This window comes from Cydia amplana, chromosome 3, assembly GCF_948474715.1.
Source record: "Cydia amplana chromosome 3, ilCydAmpl1.1, whole genome shotgun sequence".
Taxonomy (NCBI): domain Eukaryota; kingdom Metazoa; phylum Arthropoda; class Insecta; order Lepidoptera; family Tortricidae; genus Cydia; species Cydia amplana.
This window is the reverse complement of record NC_086071.1, coordinates 6,365,161-6,392,717: the sequence shown is the minus strand read 5'-3', so window position 1 is coordinate 6,392,717 and position 27,557 is coordinate 6,365,161. Positions and strand designations below refer to the sequence as shown.

At 37.3% G+C, this 27,557-nt stretch overlaps 1 protein-coding gene across 1 annotated transcript; it reads right to left on the bottom strand.

Moving 5' to 3' along the window:
• Positions 1 to 319: 319 nt before the first annotated feature.
• LOC134662441 (zeta-sarcoglycan-like) lies at positions 320 to 27,557 on the bottom strand. The gene is made up of 6 exons (XM_063518667.1): positions 27,123 to 27,557; positions 3,264 to 3,486; positions 2,826 to 3,015; positions 1,522 to 1,714; positions 1,104 to 1,227; positions 320 to 531 (listed from the first exon to the last, which is right to left on the bottom strand). Exons 1-6 carry the CDS (start codon positions 27,221 to 27,223, stop codon positions 337 to 339), a joined length of 1,026 nt encoding a protein of 341 aa, XP_063374737.1. The 5' UTR covers positions 27,224 to 27,557; the 3' UTR covers positions 320 to 336.

Here is a 27,557-nt window from a genome sequence, read left to right as displayed (position 1 = left end):
GTAAGTGTGACAGGGAGGTAACACTTCGAACGTGGTTCGCGGTAGGCCCTCTGAACGAGAACTTTCTAAGTGGAAACTTGCATGAGAATTGCTACATGAAAGAAATCACACGGAAACTAGAATATTTACATATATTTATTACGATACAATACAACACTGGCTTTACATCCCCTTCTAATCACAAATATGTAACATAATGTTTTTAAGCCCTGTGGTAAGACAAAATATTTATGGCCGCACCTAATACCTTACAATGACTGCTTTACTGATTAAATAACTTTTGAATACAGACCTGGCAGCTTCCAATATCGTTTTATCAGATAAGTCTACGTATTATCATCGGCATATGAGGCTTTCTTCCCTAGCCGCGCAGGCGCCGTGAGGCGGCGCGAGGAACAGCTTGCCGTTGGCGCATGCGCACAGCTGGTAGATGTTCTGGTGGTGGGGGTCATGCGAGTGCGGCGATGAAGGCGGTAACGGTAAGGCCGATTTCAGCTTGGGCATGTATATACTTGGTGCGTCTAAACGTATCTGTAATAAGATATGTAGTATTTGATTAATGATAAATCAAGATTACAATGATAAACTTGTGTGCAGGGGCAGATTTCTCTGCAACCCACTGTACTTGTACTGTTTACGTAGGTATTTACAGTATTACTTACGTACGTTATTTTTCAAGAAGAATTAGAAACTTACGACAACCGTGACAGGCTTGCTCTGAAATTCTTTCGGATTTCCTCCTAGGGCTATTTCATGACTCTACTTGATACCTTGGGGATTCCAAAATGTACTGGCTTTCGCACCACGCCACGCACGGCCAAGGATTTGATGGCTCCTCTACACGATGGGCCAACGCCGGCCACTCCAAGGGACGCAGCCATGCCGTAGAATGAGATAGCAATATCACTTGCTCCCTCTAACGCATAAAAGCGTCCCTTGGAGTGGCCGGCGCTGGCCCATCGTGTAGAGGAGCCATAAAATTTACTGGCTTTCGCACCACGCCACGCACGGCCAAGGATTTGAGACAGAAAGTGGTTAATGCGCCGGCGCGAGACTTCAATGAGGGCATCGGGGATTATACGTAAACTGTAGTGGAAACTTACAGCGCCCGCAACAGACTTGAGATGAAAGGTGGTGAGGCAGCTGGCACTGATGTCGCCGGCGCGAGACTCCAGCTCGATGCCCTGCGGCGCGTGCACTTCCAGTGAGCGCGTCGGGGATTCTAATCTGTAAAAAAGAATACAACAGCATTATTTTGCTATCCAGAGTGTGCCATGGTTGGGTAGATAAAGCAAATGGTTTTGGGATTTAAAAAATCTAAGTAGGATTCTCAATCCCTTTGAACTTTTGCTTTTTTATGTAAGTAGCTAGTATATTTCTCGATGTGTGGAATACAACTTTATTTTTTATTTAACGGGTCAAATTTCATATTCTGGAACTAAATAATTGGTTGCCAGTATGCCAGTTCATTACGTCATCAATAATTGAAGAATTTTCCTTTCAGTTTTAAAATGTACCCACGTTAGTCTTTTGGATGGTGGTGCGCGCACCAACGGCGTTTGCGCGGAGGTGTGCAGCGTGACGCCGGCGGGGCTGGTGATGGTGAGCGTCTCCGCGCCCACGGTCACCGAGTCCTGCCCGGCGCCGAACAACAGCGCGCCCCGCGCGTCGCGCACATCCAGTCGGGGTGCGTTTACTTCTAAACGATCGTGACCTGAATTACAAAGAAAATCTTTAGTTTAGTAACATCATATTATGATATCGGCATAAGCTCTTGTGTCATCGGAGATGTAAGTAGTCCATTGTATCATCGGAAATGTAGTCAATAGGCAACCCTATAAAATATGGGGTTTCATCTTAAAAAGTTGTCTTTTGGTAAGTTGGTGCCTGAGCTAAACCTGAAACATTTGGAATGCTGCCAACTATTAGGCTGCCTACAACTCACAAAAAGTACTTAGGTACCTCATCGGGTTGTCAATATATTTTTTGGCTCTGAATAGATCCAAACACATAGGAAATTATATACCTAGCGGAACATATAACCAAATACATGTATAACCAAAGCTTTTCGAAAAATGTACGCCTATATTATTGTCAATTATCATCATATTCTGTATATTAGTCTTAATATCTGGGTGACCGAGCTTCGCTCGGAAAACATATAAAAACTCGAAAATGCGCGTTTTCCCAGAGATAAGACCTAGCTAGATCGATTTTTAGCCCCCAAAAACCCCCATATAGTAAATTTCATCGAAATCGTTAGAGCCTTTTCCGAGATCCCCGAAATATATATATGTATATATAAATAAATAAATAAATAAACAAGAATTGCTCGTTTAAAGGTATATAGATATGTTTGTTCAGGACCTTAGGACAAACTTCGATTCGTTAGTATAGGTACCTATTCTATGTAATTGCCCTCTTACTGCACCTCCATGTATTTGTACCGAATAATCTGGCTCATCCGGCAAAGCTCTGAATGCCTTTAGTTCCAGGTAGCCACAGCTAAATTAATTAATATTCGATCTAGAGAAGGCATGGCTTTTGAACAAGTGTTTGATTGTTTGCTCTCATTCGTCACACAGACACAAACAAACTGCTTCATTGTGTGACAACAACAACTATACTGACACATCATACAATATTATGTCTAGTACCAAAATTAAAATAAGTCTGTTTTCCTTTCCCCACAACCAGACACAGATCCACGTGAGAAAGAAACGAACTTTAATGAAAATTGGGTGTGTCTTACCACAGGTTTGTTATCGAGATTAATTATTTATGAAAAAAAAAACATTATCAACCAGACGTAGATATTTACTTACTTAAAAATAACCGACTCTGCAACAATCCCTCCGTGTCTCTCGTAGAAACAGTAAAGTTCCTAGATGATTCGATGGCAATGGGCTGGCCTCTCCTCGACTTGATGCTCGAAGCGAACAACGAGTCCAGCACTAAAGCCTGTCCCAGTAACTGTAGGCCTCCTGGCACTATTCTGAGCTGGCCCATCCCTTCCTAAGATAAAAACAAACCATAAACAAGCAGTTATTAACTCAACACTCTCAAATTAGTATTTTTTATTTATTGTTTAAACCTCTCGAAGTGATAATCTTACCATTTTTATAGTGAATATGTAGGTATGTGATTGCATGTTTTTACTATTGACTGATTCACCAATAAGGTAATGAATAAAACAAAGAAACCTCGCAAAACGGGATGTTAATAAAATAAGAATGAGAGAATCTTACCATATAATAACTTACCGAATTAAAATCCAACACTTTTAATACCCAAAGCGTCAGTGCGAGGTTGATAATCATCATTAGCATGAGCGCCATTACGAGAATATAAAGGCATTTCTTTCGCCATCCGTAGATGCCCACTTTCAATTGGCTGTTGTAGCTGTTTCTGATCGAGTCGACCTTTGTTTCTCGACCATTGTTGTTCAGGATTGGCTCCGGCGTGGTCTTGTCAGCATACGGGATTCTAAAAAAAAATTATTATTTCAAACAAAGAAATCGAACACAAACGCAGCTCCGGATGATCTGTTTTAGATAGCAGTTGCGGTTTTTAAAATCATAGCTTATGATGCTTTCAATCTATATAGGTAGGTATATGTAAATGCTTAGGTATGCCCTGATGCTCAAGTAATACAACAAGCTTTTAAAAAAATCACTGAACTGAAGGTCTATATAAACTCTTGTAAGAGTTCACCCAGCATCTTGACGCATTATCCTTACAAAACTGTATGATGTATTTCGCTAAACGATGGAATGACCTGTCGCCTGCGGTATTTCTGGACCGATACGTCCTTCAACCCTTCAAGAAAAGAGCGTATTCCCAGCATAAAGGCCGGCAAACGCACTTGCAACCTCTCTAGTGTTGCAGGTGTCCATGGACGGCGGTAATCGCTTACCACCAGGCGATTTGACGCGTTGGTATGGTAAAAAATTGAAACCCTCAAAACGCGCAAAAAAATACACTTTTAGAACTCTCATTTTGGAATATTTCGCTTGGTCGGGTATCATTAAGTATTAGGACGAGAAGTTAAACAACAACTCTGCCCCCTTGTAAAACAAATAAAATAACTATTAGGAGAATAAAATCTAGATCGAATTCATATCCTATCATTTAAATTAGAATTCGCCTGTACCTACATTAGTTAAATACCCCTACCGCACCTTGAAAATGACCCACGCATTCATGAAATAAAACCAATCGATAATTACATCTGTTTTACATTTACAATTGCTTGCACACACTCGACGGCGGTCGTGGTGACCTGCCCGTATTTTCGACATTAAAATAGCCTGTTTTTTACTCCAGTACAAATAAAATTGCATTTTTATATTCATGAATTTTATACTACCTTTCCGATAAAACTCGGTTTATAGCCTTTAACGTTATTGTTAAGCTCTCATATTGCTTAACTCGAGTTATTTATTGAATGTTCAGGGATTATTAGGTCACTAGACCTTGTAGTTTTAAAGCTTATTGTTATTCATTAAATTCCTTCAAGCTCGCCTATGTTCTGATTTGTGTGGCGTTCGTAAAACTAAATCTTACTTCTGTTGAGCTTGTGGTAGAAATTAATACAGCTAGGTACATCTATACATAATTTTATACAACGGGCATTAAATACTCAGCATCTTTGTCATTGTCAGATTTTACAGCGAAAACTCCATTGCAACGAACTTGCATGTAAGTCTCAATATTCTCGCCAGAATACATGTTTCAACGAGACGTGTACAAAAGCATCCTATCTAGTATTCGTGAAACTGGCCAGCACCAGCGACGGACGAGGGTAATAAATTTACAAGGATTCTGTACGACACGAGCATTGCTCTATGAAAAATACTAGGTTGCGTCTCGACCGCGGAGCATAAGCAGTATTCCTGCATTTTATACGGCCCGGTGCCGGGCTGACCCGCCGGTGGTGTAAATCCACCATTCGCTCGGCGGGTACATCAATTTGGGTTTCGCTACCTGTGTCACCCACCGCGGTAATCTGGAAATTATTTATACGCTTATTTATAATTATTATTTTTCGCATAAAAGAAGTTTCCAACACAACAGATTTATAATTTAAAAGCAGATGGGAGCGTTGCATTTTAGTCACAAGAGTGACAAGGTAATTGGATGCAAATTTTAAGTTGTTCTCATGCTGTCTAGTAGAACGGACACCGAAGTGATGATTTAGGGCCACTTGCACCATCCCACTAATCTGAGGTTAACCCGTTAAACCGTGAACACAGTGTCAAATTGTACTGGTAACTCCAGGTTTAACCTGTTAACACCGGGATAATGGGATGGTGCAAGTGGCGCTTAGAATGATAAATAATAAGTGAACATTTGGATTCGATTTGTTGTTTTGGGGCAGGTACCTAATTGTCACCGCGTTTGTGTAATTATTCTTCTTTATCTCACTCTATTAATAGCAAAGTTAGTATAACCCTCGTGCCTTAAAACCATCACAACGCTCATGATTCCATTTTATATCATTACTTCGATTATAATAATTTACCACCCGTCCACGTGGCCATTAGGTAATAACCCAATTAAAATTATCTACTAGTAGTAATGTTGCTTGTTATATTGCACGTGCACTCTAAGACTCTAACATGAATCATGACTCCTGTATAAAATAAACCCAATATATGTTTGATATTTGTATTTTATATAACCGTCACAACTATCCTTGCTGTTTTATAGAGTCAGTTCAGTGTTATTCCAGCTCAAATGCTTGTTTAAATGTAAACATTACAAGAGCAGTCGCGGCGTGGATCGCGTAGGATTTGGCTAATACTGATACAATAAGAAGGGATCCAATCCGATTCAGAGTACTTATATAGGTACATACAAGTACGTTTTTCCTGTTTCAGTTAAGTGTGTTGAATGTTAATTGTTTTTTTATAAACTGTAAATACATTAGCAGAAGTCTTATAAATAAATCGCCTTTTTGGGTCTCTGGGGAAAATTAAACAATAACTCAACATTGTAAAAAAAAAAACAACAGGTTGCACTCAGGGAGTGCCGGCAGAAGTGAAAACTCAATAACTATTGCAAAATGCACTATGTATCATTGAGGTTAACGCCATCTAGCGTTAGCGTTAATTACATGAAACCCCTAAGCACATGGCATTTAAATCAATAAAGAAAAACTCAATGACATTACATGTAACAGTTTTTCGATCAGGTCACGTGTCCGTCTTACGCTGTCTCGAGTTTAACATTTTTCCCAACATCAAACAGTGCACAGCGGAGCTAAAGAAGTTTTCACATCAAAAACAAGACGCTAAATCACCGTGCCATACAGGTGAAAAATAAAATATTAGAACATTAAATTGAAATAAAATCTGTCGGAGAGCGTTCGGTGCCTTTATCTCCCCGTCCAGCCTCTCGACACGTTTAGGGGGTTTATGTGGCATTACAAACCAATTACATCAATAATGCTAGATCTTGCCGTTCTTCCTCCTCCGGGAACGGTTACGAGTTGCGACTCGAATGTCTTGTCGCAATTTACTGTTTAAAATGTACGTAACATATCGCATTAAGTAAACGTTACGTATCAGGAATGCGAGACCATAGCATTAAATACATAATAGAGATAAAAGGTAGAAGTGGGGTGGAATCTAATAAATTGTCGGTGCGGAAGCGCAAACGATGTACGTGGAGACGGGCACGTACCTACCGGCGGCGGCGCGGCGCTCGCGCCCGGCGTGCCCGCGCGTCGGCTGCCAGCGCGCGCCGCAAATGAGCCTTATTAATCATCCCCATCATCGTGCCCTGACTTCTGAGCTTCCTCTGTTCCCAGATTCTCATTAATAAGGCAGTGTTTTCCTCGTTTGACATGGAGGTATTTTGAAATCAAATCTTGCTCTTAGCAGTTAGCACAGAATAAATAATAGTACTAAGTACAGAAGACTCACTCTCTAACAAAACGCGTCTATTACGATCAGCACAGATATGGCCGCTAGGTGGCGACAGCGCCACGCGCGGCTTATGGCTTTCCCCAAAATTGGGGCCGGAACGGATGTAGTTTTAGCTACCTGTAGCAAAGCGACGAAATCGCGGAGTTAGCCACGCCTGCTCCTAGGACCGCGATCCCTTGTTAAAATTCAAATTCAAAAATATTCATTTCATGTGGTTTACACACATAGATATACAAAATACACACATAGAAATACTGATACTTGACTGATTAACACAATTGTTGATTGTTGGTCTTAAGCCGTGATTGATTGATATATCATGATTTATCCAATCCAGTTGCAATTACGAATACATATTCTTATAACACTATGAGAAAATTATTATATAGGTAGTTTTGTACGCTTTTTGCGAATTTGCTGCCTTTAGTAGAAAAGCCTAGGCCGAATAGTTTAACTGTGTGTGTGCTAATTGAGCGTTTCACCACGCGCCGGCTGCCGGAATGCGCTTGCCGCACATTCGTTAGCAATATTCCGCTAACGAACCAAATTAATGGCTATTAAGTTGAATAACGTAGCACTTTGCATTACGAATACCATACGCACTCGCATCATACATGATTCTGCTCAGCTTTTCTTTCAAACCCGTCATTTCTTCAACCAAAAAAGTCACTTTTAACACTGACAGATCGGTATCGTACCGCTGTGACTCCTTATAAGCATTGTTCGAATCGGGCTCCAAGCTTCTAAATTTTCAAACGTTTGTGGGGGTGCAATACAACTAAGTTGAATAACACCTATTTATACACGTGGGTCGTGTCGGAAACTCTCTCGGAAGCATCGTTGCCGACAATGTAGTTAGTATGGACTTAATAGATTTTAAAATAGGAATATTGAAATAAAAGTTCCAGTGTAAGTAACCGACCGAAATTAAGGTTCGATAGCTCATATGCGCGTTTTTTTCATCAGCTAGAATAAATTGAGTACCTATCCACTACTGGTTACAAAAAAACAATCATGAACATCCGACTAAGTATTGTGAACCTATTTAAAAACGTACCTACCAATATATTTTAACATACAGGCAATACAAGTTTATTTACAGAAAAACATATCTACATACAAACAATTATTAATATGCTAACATATATTATGACAGTTTTACAGCTCATTGCATGTGCTTTTCTTTCCACGGACAACTAATAGTCACCGACCGGCCTTCGACCCCAAAGAGTTCCCATGGCCACCTCCTGTCTCCATCATCAGATCAGCTCCAAGTCATCATAATATTGCATTGTCATCCGATTTACATATTTACTTATTCAAAATTACAGCTCAACCGGAAATCGAGAAGCTGGTCAAAAGATTCGACCCACACTAACATACGAGTATATACTAATAGGGCAAGTTAAATAAAAGCTTGTAAAAATCGATCTATTGGAACAAAAAAATATTGTAATAAAACATCATGAGTCGAAAGTATGTATTTACCTACGAGACTTCAGATTACATTGTAACATTTTTGGAAGAGACAAAAGTAGGTAGCTCCGAATTTCTAATCACTGCATAGATAACAACCCTCTCGACAGCAATGAGGTATTTATTGTTAGAAATCAAAGCGATAATGGTTTAAAATTAACGTTATTATTGTAACTAAACAAAGATTGTCACGAAATATTTTCAATTTATCGATGTAAAAGTGAAACGAACGCAGACGGTGGAAACAAGAAAATCCAGAGTATTCCAAGTGTCAACCTGAAATAAGCTGCATAAGCTCATGCGATGGGAGAGCCATAAATTAAGTTTTCAATTTGCCAATGACGTATCGCAAAGATGGTGGGGGAAAGACGGCTGTGTAAATTCGAATCTATTTTGTAGCGGGTCGGCTCCGTCCATAATATTTGGTTAGTTAATGTTTGGGTCCCAAGTTCGGGCTGGTTGCATGTAGTAAATGCAACGCAGCGCTCCATTATGTGGCCCATAAATCAAGTGCATTGAAATCGCCTTCCTCCTTCGTGTCGGTGAGCCATCGCCGAGCGGCGGATATTTGAACCAATGCACTGCCGAACCGACTACAGACCCGAACTACACTGACGATTCTCGTGTATTTATTAATAAGCCCAATTTAATTTTTAACAAGCAGAAACGTCAGCGACCGATGCTATTAAGTTTATAATTAATTTAAAAGTGGAAAAATTACCTGCATCAGATGGCAGAGCGCTGGAGTATCGATCCAGAGGCCGTGAGTTCAAGTCTCACCCAAGACAGTAATTTTTGCACTTTTAAATGTATTCTAAGATTATAATCCCATTTGATACTGCGCTGTTATTTAGGTAATTGTCCCACCTAATGAAATTATAATGACCAAAATCACACATATTTACAAAACACATATAGACCTAAACAACATTTAGGTTTAAATATTTTAACTACTGCTTTTACCCGCAACTTCGTTCGCGTAAAATTATAATGTGAAGATGTGAAGTAGATATGTCGCTACAGTACAACGCCACTGTCATTAGGTAAGAGGATGCAAACTTAGTATGGACGGATTTTAGAACTTTGACAGTTGTTAATAAACGTGCGATTTGTGATAGGCGCCTAAGCTGTACACTATTGTAGCTTAGAAACTACAGTAGGTACCTTAGATAGCTTAGGTACCACAAATTGCACACTGCAGTAACTTTTCCGAACAAAGTTTTTATTTCTACACGGAGAGTGAATAGCGGGTAAAATAAACTAAGTCCAGAAAAACAAGGACGTCTATTTACAACGGAAAACCATATTTCGGAATGGGCGCGCGTCCACTACTCTCTTACTCGACTCTTATTCAAACGGTCACATATATCTCTTTCATAGGTATGTAATTGAACCTATCTTCGAACCTCATTGAGAAAAGAATTTTCAGTTCAGTTCAAATATATTTATTTCTCTAAGATTATAAATCACTTATACGAGAAACAAACAAAGTTTTAGTAATATTAACATAAATTACAGGTAATCCATAAACGAGCATAACATTTTTTTTTAATAAAAATGGATGTCGGTATTTTTAAATTCACTTAATTACTAGCAAAAAGCAGAGCTTTGTAAGGGCTCGCGGAGTTTTCCTACCTAAACGTACCGGACCGCGACTTTGATCCAGTCCAAGGCTTGTTCTATGATCGATCGAGTGGGTCCGTTAAGAACGCAGCTATAAGTGAGAGCAAGAAAGAAATATACTAACCGGACCCCGGTTGCTGTCTGGTAAGCCTGTCTGTTACAGCTTTTACTTCGTCCATTAAAAACGTGTCCAGACGACAAAATCAAATTGCCAATATCATCCACATATAATATACAATTTCATAAGCGCTTATTATTACATCCTACACGGTCGCCCAGTACTTTTTGTAAGGAAGCCAACTGGCTTTCCTACATAATGTTGGGTCAGCGAGCCAATGTCCTTGAATTTAATTTTTGCGTCCACACCACACAGTTGAGCGAAAAACTATCCCGTCTGGACACCTACTGGCGGTAATCACGCTGCTCCGCACATAAACAAACACACAGTTCCACTAGGTACAGCCAGGATTCAGCATCAGCACTATCTTGGGTACTGCTCTTCTAAGTGCTCATTAAGACATGTCAGATGACCAAAACAGCGTGTGCCTATGTTGCCCCAAACCTATCTTGGGTACTAATCTCCTAAGTGCAACGAACCTGAGTTCCACTAGGTACTGCCAGAGTTCAGCATCAGCTATATCTTGGGTACTGCTCTCCCAAGTGCTCATCATGACGAGTCGGATGTCCAAAACAGCGTGTGTCTATGTTGCACCAAACCTGAGTAGCAATAAGTACAGCCAGGGTTCAGTATAAGCTTTATCTTGGGTACTGTTCTCCCAAGTGCTCATTATGACGAGTCGGATGTCCAAAACAGCGTGTGTCTATGTTGCACCAAACCTGAGTTGCAATAAGTACAGCCAGGGTTCAGTATCAGCTTTATCTTGGGTACTACTCTCCTAAGTGCTCATCGATACGAGTCGGATGACCAAAACAGCGTGTGCCTATGTTGCAACAAATCTGAGTTCCACTAGGTACTGACAGGGTTCAGCATCAGCTCTATCTTGGGTACTGCTCTCCCAAGTGCTCATCATGACGAGTCGGATGTCCAAAACATCGTGTGTCTCTATGTTGCATCAAACCTGAGTTCCACTAGGTACAGCCAAGGTTCAGGATCAGCTCTAAAAGTGCTCATCAAGACGTGTCGATTGATTAAGACAGCGTGTGCCTGTGTGCACCAAACCTGAGTTTCACTAGGAACTGCCAGGGTTCTGGGTCATTTTGTTGAACTGCACGCCGACGTTGCAATTGGCGTGCAGTCGGCGTGTAGTTCCCATACAAGTTGCAGTCGTGTATCGGCCCTAAGTCGCTGAAGTTTGTATTATAATATGATCTTTATTTATAATTTATAACTTTAGCAGTTCCAAGCAATAGTAAAACTAAAGGCGCCATTCATTAATTACGTAAGACAATTTTTTCCAGTTTTTGACCCCCTTCCCTATATGTAAGAATAGGCTGACCCCCTCCCCCTCTCATCCCTATATTATCCATATATTACGTAAGAATCTAAAGGAAAAAATGAGTACACGTTTGGTTTGTTTTAGTGTTTATTATTCAAAAAAATATTTTTATGAATGTTTATTTGTACGTACGTTGGTACAGGAGAAAGGTACTTGAGCTCGTTTAAGCTAACTCTGCACCGTGTTTGATAGCATAGAGTGTAGAAGTTCATATTATTATTATTTTAAACGTCATAATTTCGTAGAAATTAAAAAAAATCGCATCTTTGTGATCTTACTTACGTAAGAACTATAAAAAACCCCTCCCTCCCCCTAGTAACAAAAAATTGGAAAAAATAAGATAATTATGTTCGACCCCCCTCCACCCCAAAATCGTCTTACGTAATAAATGAATGGCGCCAAAACTGTTTCTCGAACTGAAAATACCCGATTTACGTTTGCTAACACAACATGACTGATCAGTTCATCAGCGTCACAAAACATACGAGTAAATTGACCTCCGCAGTGAATATACAGCAAGATTGATTGTTCTAGTCTAGTAGGTAGGTATTCACAGAAACTTAATTGCTAAATTGGGAATCAAACCAAGCGAAGCGAGGTGGGTCTGAATCCAAAATGTTAACCCACTTTTGTATTCATCGTTGTTAATGGCGTAAGCGCCATCGACATTATTGAAATTGAAAACACCACATAGGTATCGTTGTCTGAGTCTTACCCACAACACAAGCCTTCTTGAGCTTTTCTGGGGCTTAGTCAATTTGTATAACGACGTCCAATATTTTTTTTTTTTACTTTTAACGCCATCTGTTAGAAATAAATAATTAAAATTAGCACGAATGTTAATTCATTATTTTGCCAACAGATGGCGCTAGTAGTAATACAAAGTGTTATTACATTATTTAATTTTTTTAGGTTTATTAAATGATATTTTTCTGTTTGATAACACATCTAGACATGAATTTAAATTACTATGTTAAATCTCAAACCTAACAGTGCAGTAGTTTTTCCGTAAAGTGTACCACAAGAATGCATAGTTTGTCGAATAGTGATAGGGCTCGCTTCGCTCGCCCTAATAACAACTTAGTAACATGTTGGTTAGCGACAGCATAGCCGATAGCGCGCGGCGAGCATGCATTGAACCGGTTGTAGCAACTATTATAAGGCGGGATGCATACTAGGGAAAAGAATTTTAAAAACGCTGAAATACTTATATATTCTTGTATTCTGGCACAACACCTTTTTACGAAGTCTGTCAATTATTAAAAATATTAATTCCCGGTTTAAACATTAAACCCCGTTTTAACGCCAACACGGTATTAATTTACAAACACATTGAAACAACTCCTCTGATAGTCGAACAAAATGTATTTCTACTAAGCTGCAAATCATTATAAAAAGTTGTTCCTACTACAAATGTTCATCCCTCTTTGAACCCCCTTAGTGGATGAATTACCGAAAACGTGGAAATCACGTTTCCTGTAATCTAACATAGCATTTTTTTCGAACAGTTTAATTGGTATTACGGGCTTATAGACGTATGCATATTAACTACTTATTTCAATTTGATACTCAGCGGTGTGGCATCCAAAACCCCGATCACTGAATATGAGAGATCCGTTTACATGACTAGAGCACTAGCTATTACGTGGAACCCTGTGGTGAGGGTGGGTGTGTGGCGCGCAGTAGGCTCGCGGTGTCATGTTCGGATTAATACCTTGCCTGAGAGACATGATCGCCCAGCTCGGCAAAACGTCAAAGGGAAATTGAAAATTAATTTATGCTTCCAAAATTTCATATAAAGCCACTGGAGATAGAGATTATAAATCTCTCTCGCATATTGAGAACACATTGTTCCCCGGGCAACTAAGTGAATAATAAACTCGCATTACTAAAATTGCAACTTAAAGTTTATTTAACGTAACAGTTGTGCAGTGTTACTTTTTAGTATAAGTAGATGTATTTTACGCGATTTGTAAACTTAATAAAAATCCTTAATAATAAAGGCTTAAAATGAAAAGTTTAATAGTTGAAACTCGTAACAAGAACATGTGTAAATGTATCAGAAGTGTGGGTGTAACGCACTCGTGGGAAGGCTCCAGAAAGAGTCGTAAATAGTCTCGACGCCGCTCACTTATAAATTAGGATCATAAAGCAGTTGCCGAACTTTGTTGGCGGCACGACGGCCATAAAACAACGCTTACGTCTCCGAGGGGACCCGCGACGCTGTCTCGCCTGCGATCTTTCAATTACGAAAAATCCAACCAAATGCATACTGCGAGCAATTAATCTGTTCACATCAAGTTCCAAGTTGCTCAAGTCGGCCCATTTGCCTGCTCGTTTTGAGCCAGCTGCAGCTGTTTGGACAGATAAGAGTCGTGGAGTGCTTTTGCGTGTTTAGATAAAAACTTACGCTACATTTGAAATTTCGAGAGGGCACTTATACCTGTATTTTCTAAATTAGCTGATGTTTTACTTCCACTCTCTCTCGCACACACTGCAACGCCATGAGTGAAGAATTGCATTGTAACTCATGACAGCAGTTTTAAATTACCGAATTACAAATACATAATGCGGCGTGTTTCCGGATGCGCGGCACGCGTGAAAAAGGAGTGTGAATATGAATCAAAATTTCAACAATTGTCGATGTCCGTTTTAATTGCGTATTATTGCGTCCGTTGCTGTTTATCACATTAGTGGCACCGGAATCATACAAAATAAAATATAACAAAAAATAAGCTAAGTACCTACATATCTATCTTGATGAATATCCAAAGGAACTCGAGTTTTGTGATAATTAAGTATTTTAAAATATGGCCGGCAGTAAGTTGACAGTGCGCGAGATCTAATGTCTCGTATCATGAATAATTATGGGTTTATATTTAATGTGTTGAAAATTTCAACAAACGGAAATTTACCAAAAGCGTCAAGTTGCTAAATTAGTATTCAGTTAAGTATTGAAAATAGCAGGTATTGGGTAAATATGAAATTCAATTCTTTAAGAAACATTAAATTAAAAAATTTTATATTGACATTATATATAATATTATAATATTATATTAATAATAGTAAGCTATGCTGTGCCCTTACAGGGTCCATGTGAGACATTGTACATTTATACTTGACATCTATACTGTACCATGGTTGCAATAAAGAATTATGAATTATGAATTATGAAAAACCGACTTCAAAAAGGATAAAATAAACTACTATCCCTTTGATATGAGCCAACGTGCTCTTGATCGGTTTAATAGTCAAGGTAAAATTTGAACATGTGTCTGTTTTTTAGGTACCAAGAAAACCGTACCTCTCCTATGAAAAAAAAAACATTATTTTTCGGATACCGTAAAATTCAACTTTCACACATTGTTTAAAAACTGCCATAGTTTTTATGACAGATGTGCCAAGTTAGCTTGTCATTCAGAGATCGCGAAATGGCTTGGAAGTAACGCGCAAAGGCGAGTTCCCGCAAACACTTTGCTCGCAGCAGTTGGGAGTTCAAAGAAGTTGTCCCGGCTTGTCCCACTCATAAATTCTACAACGACAAGTTACTCACTTTACTTCGCCTCAAATTTAAAGGACAATATTTTTGTTGAAGTATGTATACATTTACTACCAAATGTATGTACTTTTTGTTGACAATTCTATTTTTTTATTTTGTGTTTATTGTCGTCTAGTCGTTTTACGGTAAGTAGGTAAATAGTACAATTAGCATCAAAAGTAATAAATCAGATTACGCGTATCAAAAGTATCAACCATTCTCTAATAACTTAACAAAAAGAGATATGTATCTAAATGTAGACCAATGCTTACTTAGTGCGGGTGCTAGAAGACCATAAATTTAATTGCTTATATGTATTACCTACATAGAAAACATCCATAACTCAGGACCAAATATTTGTGACAAACACAGAAATAAAATGTATCCTGTTTAATGGCATATTCAAATTAATAAAGAAAAAAAATAGGAGAAAAATAATAAGCAAAATAATTTGAATATAATGGATAAGTTTGTTCCTTAGTAAATGTAATGTGTAATGTAATGTAATGTGTAGATTCGAACCCGGGACCTCCTGCTTCGTAGGCAGGGTCACTGCCGACTTAGGCAAGGAAGATATTGAATATACAGGATATTTTTGTTAAAAATGTATGAAACAGGCTTTTTTTCGGGATTTCGGGGTTGGTCTGAAGTATATTAACCCATATATTCACCTCGCTAAATATGGCTATTTTCTAAAACAACCTGTATACAACTTACAAAACATGCTCGGTTCACGAAGTACGTACATACTTACTTAGTTGATGTTATTGATAATACAAAAAGAAAAGTCTTATAAATTCGTTAAAAAAACGGACGGACAGACAGACGCACGAGTGATCCTATAAGGGTTCCGTTTTTTCCTTTTGAGGTACGGAACCCTAAAAACACTTAAATAGGATTGCAATTGATTTCCAATCTTTAAAGCACAATTACATAGTCAACAGACATCAGTCAGCATATACGGAGCAAACATATTTCAATTGTATTGACCCTCGAAAGAGTGGTGTTAAAGGAAATAGGAATTATATTTCCTCGCACGCATAGCTTGCGCCAGGACGCGTGTAAATAATTCAGCCGAGCAGCTCCATCGGAATAACAACATCTGAACTGTGATTGCTTACGATCAAAATCTGCTCTTTTCAACTTTTTGCCTATTTTTATACGCTTTCAGTGAGCAAACTCGGAATACACGCATTTAGGACGGACTAAAATAAGGTTTTATTTAAAACGATTTCCAGCTTGCTGGGAATTAATTCCTCAAAACGCTTTTTTATCTACATTTCTTGGCCTATTTCGTATCTCAACGTACGTCAAAGATTTGACTAATTAACATGACGTAACATAAGTTATTGGTGCAGTCAACGTCAAAGATTATATTTACATTTTTGGCCTTATTATAAACGATACGCCAATGTAAACATTTCTTCTATGTCGACTGTACACAATTACACATACTTGTCGTCTTTTTGTACTCCAGCAACCTCTGGTTTGTTAATGCAACCGTGTGTAGTAACAAAAGAAAAAACATAATAGTCGGTTGGCCCGCGCGGTATGCAGTTCACAAACAAGGCCAAGCCGGCAATACGTGACGTAAAATGTGATGCGACGCAAATCAAAAGTGAACAAAGTTTTGCCCAAAGACTAACTATAATTAATATCGAGATATTTTATCCAGTAGGTACCTAAATATTTACTCATAAAAATACTTAAAACTGGGCTTAACTTTGAAATTATTTGGTTGCTATATTGCTATTTTAATATGCTCTTAGAAAAAATACAAAAAGAAGTAAATACATACCTTTCAGTTATAAAGGCACACAATAAAATCATGACGAAACGTATTTTGTATTCTTCTCCGGTACCCCGAATAATCAAATTAACTGCCACTGAAATGATTTCACTGATTCCAAATATTTTAATTGACAAACAGAAATTGTGCTCCGAAAATAGCGATTAAATCGTGCTTGCATATTTGCGGGATGTTAATTCAATGAGCAAACATCAAGTCAAAACAACAACGAAATCCATAATAATTTTACTCTTTACAAAACTTTGCACTCAAATAGGCACCCAGCGATGTGTGTTTAATCGACAATGCAGTAGGTAAGCAAAAAATTAGTTTTTAGTTCCTAATTTAGTTTTAATACTTTATAAGAGGATACTTTGCACACGGAAAACAAAATTCAGACCATTGAAATCAGGCAAAATCGACTTGAACAAGATTTGAATATTTTTATTACGATTAATCATTAGATTTATGAAAGTTTTATATTGTAAAGAAATACTGTTAAGTCCCTCGAGAAAGGCCTAATTAAATTAAATTACTAATTAAATTTATGGCAGCCGTGTGATCAAAAAAAGCGCTATGACTTTTTAAAAACTCCGTTTTCTGGTACACAATTAATTTAACTATTTAAGAAATAATTGCACGGTGTGTCCGATTAAAGCTTAACTGGACTGTAAAGATGCAGTTTTGTAGATCACCGCACGTTCATTACTGTTAATTGCCCGCTTGCATTATGCCTACAGTATGCACTGTAGGCATAATCATATTGCTATCATTTGCAAAAATTCATAAAAGAGATATAGGTAGTGTTTTTTTTAATTTGACGGCAAATATACTATCAGTGTATGATACAACAGATTTGCCAATACAAATAGGCCTATTTTAGTATAGCAACCAATATATACGTATAAAAAAACTACGCACAGATACAATTTTTTTTATTTGGTGTCCCACTGCTGGGCAAAGGCCTCCCCTCGTTTCCTCCACTCAACTGTTGTTTGTACTTCTCCGCCAATACGGATAAAATGCATCCAAGTCGTCCCGCCATCTTTTGGGCTGCCTGTACCCCGGCCTGCACCATCTATAGTGTTCCGTAGGTCCCACTCGGTAACCATTTTGGCTCACCTTTGTAAGCATTGCGGCAGATATATCTTACCACTTAATCTTAGCGGTCTTGACATCTAAATCCACAACTCGGTGTTTCTGATGCTATCAGTTCTGCGAACACCAAGTATACTGCGCTCCATTGCTCGCTGGCATCCTTGAGTTTGGATTTTAAAACCTCAGTTAAATGCCATGTTTGAGCACCATAGGTATACCTATACACATCTTATAAGATGTGTATCTTGCCTCAAACGAAATAATAATGTTGAAGAGTTTCCGCTTGAGACACAGCCCACAGGAAAAGGTCACCCTTCAAGGCGCCTTCATGGACCAGAAGCTTTTGTATTGTAAAACAATACACCACTTATAAATATCATTGGTAATGATAAGATGGTAAACAAATAATACAAAATGATTATATTGTTGTTTTTTTTTAACCGATTTGGATTTCAATAAATCGGGTACCCGTTGTCATATTTATGATCTAATTTTGTGGTACATTTCTTTGCCTTACGTTTGGTAACATATATACTGTATAGTTTACTAAAGTATGTCTTTTGTTACATTTTCGTACAAAAAAAAAGCGTTCCATTTACCGCTGTTGTAAAACAGGCATTACAGTTTTAATGATTGAATAAGATGTCATGTTAATGTCATGTCGGAGAGCTCTTTGTAAGCCAAGAGACAAAGTTATTTTTTTCTTTCGCTATTTCAAGTACACTATAAGTTATTGAGCAATCTAAAAACTGAAGAACCACCAACTCAAAATATCAGTTTAAAATATTTCAGTTACTTTTTTTTATCATCTTTAGATTAATCTTAAAGTTTTGTTTAACAATAAACAATTCAATCCTTTCAACTGTTATTATGTAACATGTACTCGTATGTAACATTTATCTTAAAATAAACTTATTTTTCATTTTAAATATTTACTGGAAATTGTATAGAAGATAAGTTAATTCATTCTTATCAGAAATTATAAAAAATTTAGTAACCTACAGAACTCAAGAAATTACTTTTAGGTATATTGTAATGTACCCATTTTATGAAATTAATGGAGTTCAAAAAACACAGTCTACAACTTGTGTAAAACACTAGAAATCTCCGATATATAATTAAATAAAAAATAAAAAAAAAATTGCTGCTATCTAAATTCTATAATAGGTAGGTAAGTATTTATAATAAAATGTTCCCGTGAATATGTTGCGAACAAGGAGGTTCCATATTTGCAAGGAAACACAAAATTGTGTCACGTGAAGCTTAATGTGCGAGTTAATTCACACAATTTAGTCGAAGGTTAATCTTACAAAAAAGTTGGCGGTTCATTATGAGATCCACATGCCTAAAATGCCGTTCGCGTGACTCCGTATAATTATCACGGGAAAGCTCACGTTTACTCGGATGTTATTCATTTAAATTTCATAAAGGAAAATTATTAGTTTTACGAAAACTTTAATCCAATCGTATTTGTTGGAAATTGATCGCTAATGTAGTTCTAACTTTATATATCATCATACCGTATTGTTTGTTTGTCGCCTAATGCACAAATTATCTACAACGATGATTGATCCAGTCAAACTTTATTTACTGCAATATATTTCGGGTCGCCCCACTTACGTGTAACCTGTAAGTTTATAAATTTAAGCAACAGAACATAAAATTTACATATAACTTATTTGCGCCGGAGGTGCGTCGGCTCGTAAATCTTGCGACAAGGGGATTTTTGTTTGTGAAATTCTTTTTATTTCACTTTATCTATGTAAGGTAAAGGACTGAATACTCCGGCGCAACTCGGGAACCCGCTCAACTTCAATAAATCAATTTGTACACTTACTCGTACTCATATGTTTTCGCCGAAACGAGTTCGCAAAGTGACGGGGCTAACTCCGGCTCTGAATGTTAAAATTTCTACTTTGTTACTGAATAATCTAATCAAGTCTGGCCCAAAGGAAATCTCTTACGTGATTTTCATAATCCTTTTGCGTATAGGAAATGTGTAGGTACATTCCCTATACGCAAAAGGAATGCAATTGCAAAGGGTTGAAATTTCCACCAAAAATTTAATCCCGATCAATTAATTTTTAAAAGCTTCAAGGCTAAATTCAATTATTTACATTGAAATAAACGGAAACAGCTTATGGATTCTACACGGAAACACGGAAGCGTAATGTCAGGCATATGTTTCAGTGTAACCGTGAGAATGCGTGTATGAACCGGAACGGTATTCAGATTTTACATTTTTTTTAGTTTTTAATAATGTTATGATTTATGATAATGGTACAACCTCGAGTACGACTCGAGCGGGATATCTTATGACACCACTCGTGGTAAATTACACTAATTATAAGCACGAGCAGTCATATTAGTACCAATATTAAAACCACAATATAATTTAAAATCTGGTGTAAGAATTTACATGTAACAACATAATTTCGGGTAGTTTAGTGGTGTTTTATTAGTATTTCCGTTGACATTTGCTGGGTTGTCAGTCTTTCCGTAACCACAGCTGGTGCAACTCAGCTGAAACGTCGGAATTTAAGGTAAAAACAATGAAATTATATCGCGGTAGACCCGTTTGTGTAATTAAATATGTCGGAGCGAGACACCAGAAGGACGTATTGCAGTGTTACAGTTCATAGCTTCAAACTCCTGTATAAAGTAGATTAGCAATGTTTGCCTACGTATTATTTGCTTGTAACGAAATAATAAAGTTGCGTAGGGAGTATAACGCCATCTATTGGCGTATTGTTCAACTAAAATGATAGGTAGAAGGCTTTGGAACGTCAAGAGGTGTATCTTGAGTGAACGTAGGCACGAGTGGGCATTTTTGTCGTTATGTTGGTAGACTGGTCAGGCAGGTTTACCAACTTGATTTGGAGGCGGGAGCGGTTGGCTCCGCCGCTGGAACTGGCTTCCTTCTTCTTGATCGGACCGCGCTAGAGATCGGACGTTATCGTTAGCCATACCTCGTGCCTAATTCGCTACGTTCCTGAAGGCTTATACCTGAAGGATTATTCTGAAAGCTTATAGATTCTTACGTTCTTTAACCGTTTAGCTAAGTGTTTTATTCCAAGTGTTATTTTGATTTCTTATGTGCCATTAGAAGCTTACTTTTGTAAAATAAAGAAACTATGTGTTGTTTTGAAAAGATGTGTCCCGCCGAGTTTGTTGCCGGGTTAAATCTTCTCGGGTCAGAGGTGTAGGGTTGGAACCGGTTTAGTTTGACTGAAATAAAGATTTGAACGATTTCATGTGATCTTTTTATTTTCAATTTAACCAGTCAACATTCTAATAGCAATTAGTTCTTTTCATCATTTAGTACTGAAATATAGTAGGCACTAGTATGGTTAATGAGTCCGAATGTTTATTTCATGCGTTGGTAACATACCTACTATTTTGGCTGTGAAGTAATTAATACATCTAGGTACTACCCCCACACGCCCACCGCCATTAGGACCATCCTTCTCCGATAAATATAATAATATGTAAATAAGAATATAAATAATAAGAATAATATAAAAAAAGAATAATATATTGGATCTAAATGATTCCCACTTTAGGTATAGGTCCTGGAGAAGGATGGACATGGCTAAACTATAAGAGTTCCTTGTTGACTACGGAATCCTAAAAGAGATCGTACCTAACGTATCCTACCATCTTCACTTGTCAACCTATCTTTTTTAAATAAGTAATCCTAGTATGTGCTATTGCTGGTGTGGTTGTGGGTGTTCATGTTGAACTCTTCAATTTTATGTACTTAATGGATTCATTGAAAGACGATATCTAGCTTAAAGTCAACTGTGCTGGTCATCTTTGAGAAATCTGATTACCATCTTTACTTCACAAAAATAAATATTATTTCAGTAACATAATAAAAAGGTAACTTCATAAACCACTAGACGGGTAACAAAATAATACCTTTATTCTAACGGCAACGCAAAATTATTGTATCTCGTTGCGAATGTAAACGTCCAACAACAAAAACAATGTCAACCCTTTGACAATCACTTAAACGAGTTAGCCATTTCTGGGAGTACCAAAATAAAATACGCGTCCATAACGTTTTGTCCGAACTGAGCCGTGTCCATTTTGCATCACAAAGTTAGATGTGTTTGTCGTTCTATTTTAAACGCGATAACGCCAACTTTCCAGCCCTCGAAATGTGAATACTGTGTTGCGAAAATGTGACTACCGGAAAGTGTACAAGTAACTCGGCTGTCCTTCCGCGACACACATTGTCAGCTGGCTGAGGCGGAGGAGGCAGCGACGGAGCAGGCAGATGAAAAGTTTTCCTAATCGCAGTCGCAGTCCTCTTATGAAAATTATTCCAAAGAATAATTTCATCTGGTCTTTCATAGGTAAAATACGAGTAACTACTTCATGTAATACCATTAGAACTTCGATTACAACGTACGCACAATTGTTACCTACATAGACGCGGAATAAGGAGTCCGCCTTGTGATGGGATTGTTGCAAGCTTTTCCTAGTTTCGTCGATATTTTAATGTAATAATTCAAATACTTTATAATATTATTATACTTATATTTTTCCGCTACCGCCTTTAATAAGGACATCAGACCCATAGAACAACCAACCCTCGAGCCATTTCTATTCAAATTTCTTTATTGTAGAGAACTACTCTTGTCACAAATAATATAAAGATAGCATTTAAATATTTAACAAAGACCTGTCAAGTTTAAAATAAATGAAAACAAAATAACAATTTGCCCAATTTATGAATAATTTTTTATGAACTTCTTAACTTTATTACTGCTTTGAATTACTTGAGTAAGTAACAGATTGTAAGATATTAACTTAGACTATTATTTTTATTACTAAGAATGAAACTTAGAAAGTTTAAGGAATTTTAAATAGGTACCAACCTAGGTACCAATTAGGGCTTGCAATTCGAATATTCGAATATTCGAATTTGTCGAATATTCGACCTGTTTTGATATTCGAATATTCGGCCGCTCAGGTTTCGAATATTCGAATATTTTTTATTACTATAAAAAATCTATGTCATCCGCTGTAGTTACAGTTTCTGTGTGTTTTACGGGTATTTACAGTGAATGGGGAACGGTAGGTACCCAAATACGAAGGATATAATATTTTTACTGTATTCCTCTCGATAGACTTCGTGAATACAGTGAAACCTAACTCAATTTAAAAGAAAACGAAATCAAAAAGTATGTTATTTTTACGGTGCGTAAGTTTTAAGTTAAAGGGTCATTCTGTTTATTCAGTACAAGCGTACGTTAAGCGAATTTTTGAAGTCTAAACCTTGCCAGTCTTGCCACTTATCGCAATTCTCAAATTTAATCATACCAAACCTGCCCAACTTGGTAATCTAACCATGCACCTTTAGCTGACGAATAATCCACCCAGTACTCAACTAACTTTTTCCCTTAAATATTCCAATATTATATAATTATCCGACCATTAGGAATAATAACTTGCCAAAACAAATAAAGTCAATAAAGATTCAAAATACAATGAAATTAAAGGCCTTTTTACAGGCCTCTGAGTGATTACAAGTTAATTTAAATCGGAAAATAATTACCTACTAAAAAATATCTTACATACCTAGGTGTTTGGATGGTTAAAGTTATATTATTTCACGCAACGACGCATTTATAATAAGTTTTATCTAGAATTATTAAATACGTCTAATTTTGGCGTTTTACTTGTTTTTATAAATGTGGGCATCTTATAAATATTAGGATGATAAAATCTAGTCAATTAAGTGGATTTCTGCCAAATATCCTTAGTTTTAGCAATATGTGAAAAAAGCTTTTGAATAAAACGATAATAAACCGATTTCTCGTTCCTTTTCTTATTTTTTATAATATTCGAATAATTATTCGAATATTCGAATACGTCGTCAGAAAAAGTCGAATATTCGAATATCTGAAAGTTTCGAATATTTGCAAGCCCTAGTACCAATACAAAAAACCGACTTTGCAAAATAGTTTGAAATACGATTAAAATTATTTCCAATCATAGTGCTTTTCATAAGAATTACAATTAGCCCCAACATGTAAAGTACTTGTCGGGGAGGATAGGAAAAGGTTCCATTCTTATATCGTTCCACTAGATTTTACAAATTAGAATCCCGCTTCTTGTCAGTAATGTAAAATTGAAGTGAGATGAGGTGTTGAAAAGATGGTCGGCGGCACGGACTACAAGCGTATTCTAAGAGCGCCGGGTCACCACGCACAGGTGCACAGGCGTACGTTAAATCGTAGCATTTTCAAAATGCTACGTTAAATCATATGTAGCACAAATGAGTTGTATTCTACAGCATTTTTTACTGTAAATGCAAATATTTTTACATGAGTACCTACTGGTTGTAATTGTAGGCGCAACTTAAATAAGCGGTCGCGCTGCCTTACTCAATTTGTACAGGAGCGCTTATGTCTTATGTGCTTCTTCAATTAGTTGTGGTAGACTGTGATATTAGGGCAGTCTATCCTACAACACCTTAGATCGCATCGAATGATGATCCCTATGAATAAATGAATAAAAAATAATTGAAGAAATATGTTTTATCGTAGGTATTTTTAATGCTAAAATATTGTACCTCTTTCTAAATATATTAACGTCCTAAACTTACGTCGCTTAATGACATAATCCGTCGGTTTCTTGCCACCATCAATGTGCCTGCTCTTCTTGTGCCGACTGGCATTATCAGAGATGATGGCAAGAGGCCCGATGGGGTGTCCTTCCTTGGTTCCTTGGAGCTTGGGACGGATGTTAGTGTGGGATGCTACCTGCGTAGACACACTAGCACCGTCCCACCTCCAACAGACTAATGTAAAAACGGGCTGGGCGACGGAAAGCGCCGAAATTTTAAAACGTAACAAATATAAGAGCCTCGGTAGAGAGTACCATTTTGTACCATTTGGAGTTGAAACTCTAGGTCCATGGGGTCCCAGCGCGCATAAGTTATTCGCAGAAATCGCGAAGCGTCTGGTTGACGTAATTGGTGACCGAAGAGCTGGCGACTACCTCGCACAACGTATCAGCATTGCGATACAGCGAGGAAATGTCGCCAGCATCCTTGGTAAAAAGCCTCAAGGGCCTATTTTAGATTTAAGCTAGTTATTAATTTCTTTTAGTAATACCACTGTATATATCTTGTTTGTAAATAAATACTTTGAACTTATGAAAATGTCTTCAAACATTTTACGTGACAGCTACGCCATATAAAAATTATGTCACGGGAATCATCATTCGACGCGACAAGTACAGTATCATTACTATACAATATCAAGCTCTTTAACATGTTCATCGTCCACAAGCCAGTATAAAATAGCACAAACTGAAACTTGTCATTGAAACTTACCTAGCTAATGTCTAGCTTCGTACTGGTTCTAAGATCAGGTCTTTTAACTTTAATGTCCCCGCTAGGTTCACGTTTCTTTCAGTGAGTACAAAGTTTTCATCTTTAATTTATATGAAAATTTCTTTAGCAAAAGTTGGCCACATTTGCAGTGTGCAATGTGTTGTGAAATTAACTAGTACCTATGCATTTTCTTGTACATACTTAGTCTTCGCCAAAGTTATCTTATGACAAAATCATAAAGCCAGCTTTCATGAATTCACTAAATATACATTAAGTATGGTATGTAGGTAATGAGATAACCGCATCAACATACGGCCCAATTCGAACAATGCGTATAACGCAACACAGCGGTACCGTTCTTCAACCAAAGATCTGACACTGACAGATCGGTATCGTACCACTGTGACTTCTTATAAGCATTGTTCGAATCGGGCCGCTACTACCTGCTGCTCATGCATCACATAACTTTCATTATGTTACTTACAAATGTAGATTAAAACTTTGTTTGAAATTACTTTTGACTGCAACGAGTGTTATCGAATATGTAAATTTAAAACTGTGTAACGTATTTTATACTTATAAGTACAAGTTACGTATATTAACTCCCACACGAAATAGCCTACTTAGTATTAAATTTACAGAAACAAAAGTGAAATAGGAAGAACGACAGTTAAGTTCCAGTTGAAATTAATGAAGATTACAAAATTCACGGCCATTGAGTTCCGCGCTTCGGGGAACCTTTGACTCTAAGTCGCTTGTTAAACTAAATTGAGAGAAATAATAGGACTCATTTATTTGGTTTAAAGAAAGGTTTAATTTTTACCCTTTGGATATATTTCTTAATAATCAACCGTTTAGCCATTTAATTAACTCAATATTATTAAAATTATTATTTAGAAACATTTTACTTACTTATACAAGGTGTCCCAAGAAGTAGTGATAAACAGAAGCTGGGAGGTAGAGGACCTAATAGAGGGCTATCTGAATCACCCCCATGTATGTTCCGCGATTTTTCGTATTTTCGGAGTTATGATTTTTTTAATTTTTCACATATCGCCGAGTACGATGAGATTTTTATTTATGGTGACGTGAATTATTGCGGTAGATGCTTTTTGTGTGCTAAGCTGATAGATAGGCCAATTCAGTATGGTAACATTTACTATCGTTAGATCTTTGAATGGAATTAAAAAGCTTTTTAAAAGCCAAACGGTAATTTTTTTTTATGTGATTTTATTTTTTTAAGCGCCCTTGAAGTTGTGAACATACTGGGTAATTTTATCGGCATAGCCATCCAAAGGGGGAACGCAGCCAGCCTTATGGGAACCCTCCCACAGGGATCGGACCTGGGTGATCTAGCCTAATATATACATATTGGGCTAGGTCACCCACATTATCTTTATTTATTTTTTAGGTATTAGTTTATAGTTTTGTAGATAGTTTTAATTTTAGGTTAATTTTTATTTTAAGTTTGTTATTAATTATGTTTATGGTTTTAATAAAAATATTTTATCTTTCTTGGCATTAATTTTTTTTTTAATTTTAATTAATTTAAGGTGTCCCCTTGTATATTTCTAATAAAAAAAGAAAGATGGGAATTACTTAAACATCGTAGTTAGAATGGATTCCAGTTTAAGTAGGTTATTCTCATACCTAGTATTATTAACAGTTTTGGCTTCAAAAAATAATATTAATTTATTTATACACATTGACGTAAGCCTTATTAACTTTTTGGACTCGTAATTGATTTAATTTTATTTAGTCTCTTAATGTTTTTAAATAATGTAGGAAATTGCTTATCTTTAGGTATCATGCACAGTATTTAGTGAGATCTAAAACATGCAAAAGGCTGACAACTTACTTTCTTCCTTTTTGATCGGTGTAGACGATATGATTCCTCACAGTAGGGGTGTGCCGAGTACGGCCGAGCGAATGCGCCTCCATGGCGAAGCTGTCAGCCATAGATCTCGGGACTCCTGCCCCGGGCCGAGTCGCCACCGCCGCACTTCCAAACTGTCCGCAAGAGCTCCCCAGTTACTGACCGCCCGCCTAGAATTATTCGCCCGCCTGCCTGTTCTGTTCCTGCCCGTTTAACAACTTCAGATGGCCGGCTTGTTAGAGCGCGCTGTTACCAGACATTGTATACACAGTTCCAACTTCTTAGCTGCGAAAGTTTTACCCGCTTTGTTGAATATGTTTGTTAATGCTGTCCTGTTAGTTAACTCGACTTCAGAATTTCAAAGTATATAGTTTAAGGTCTTTGCCAACTATTTGGTACTCGTAATTGTGTATCCAA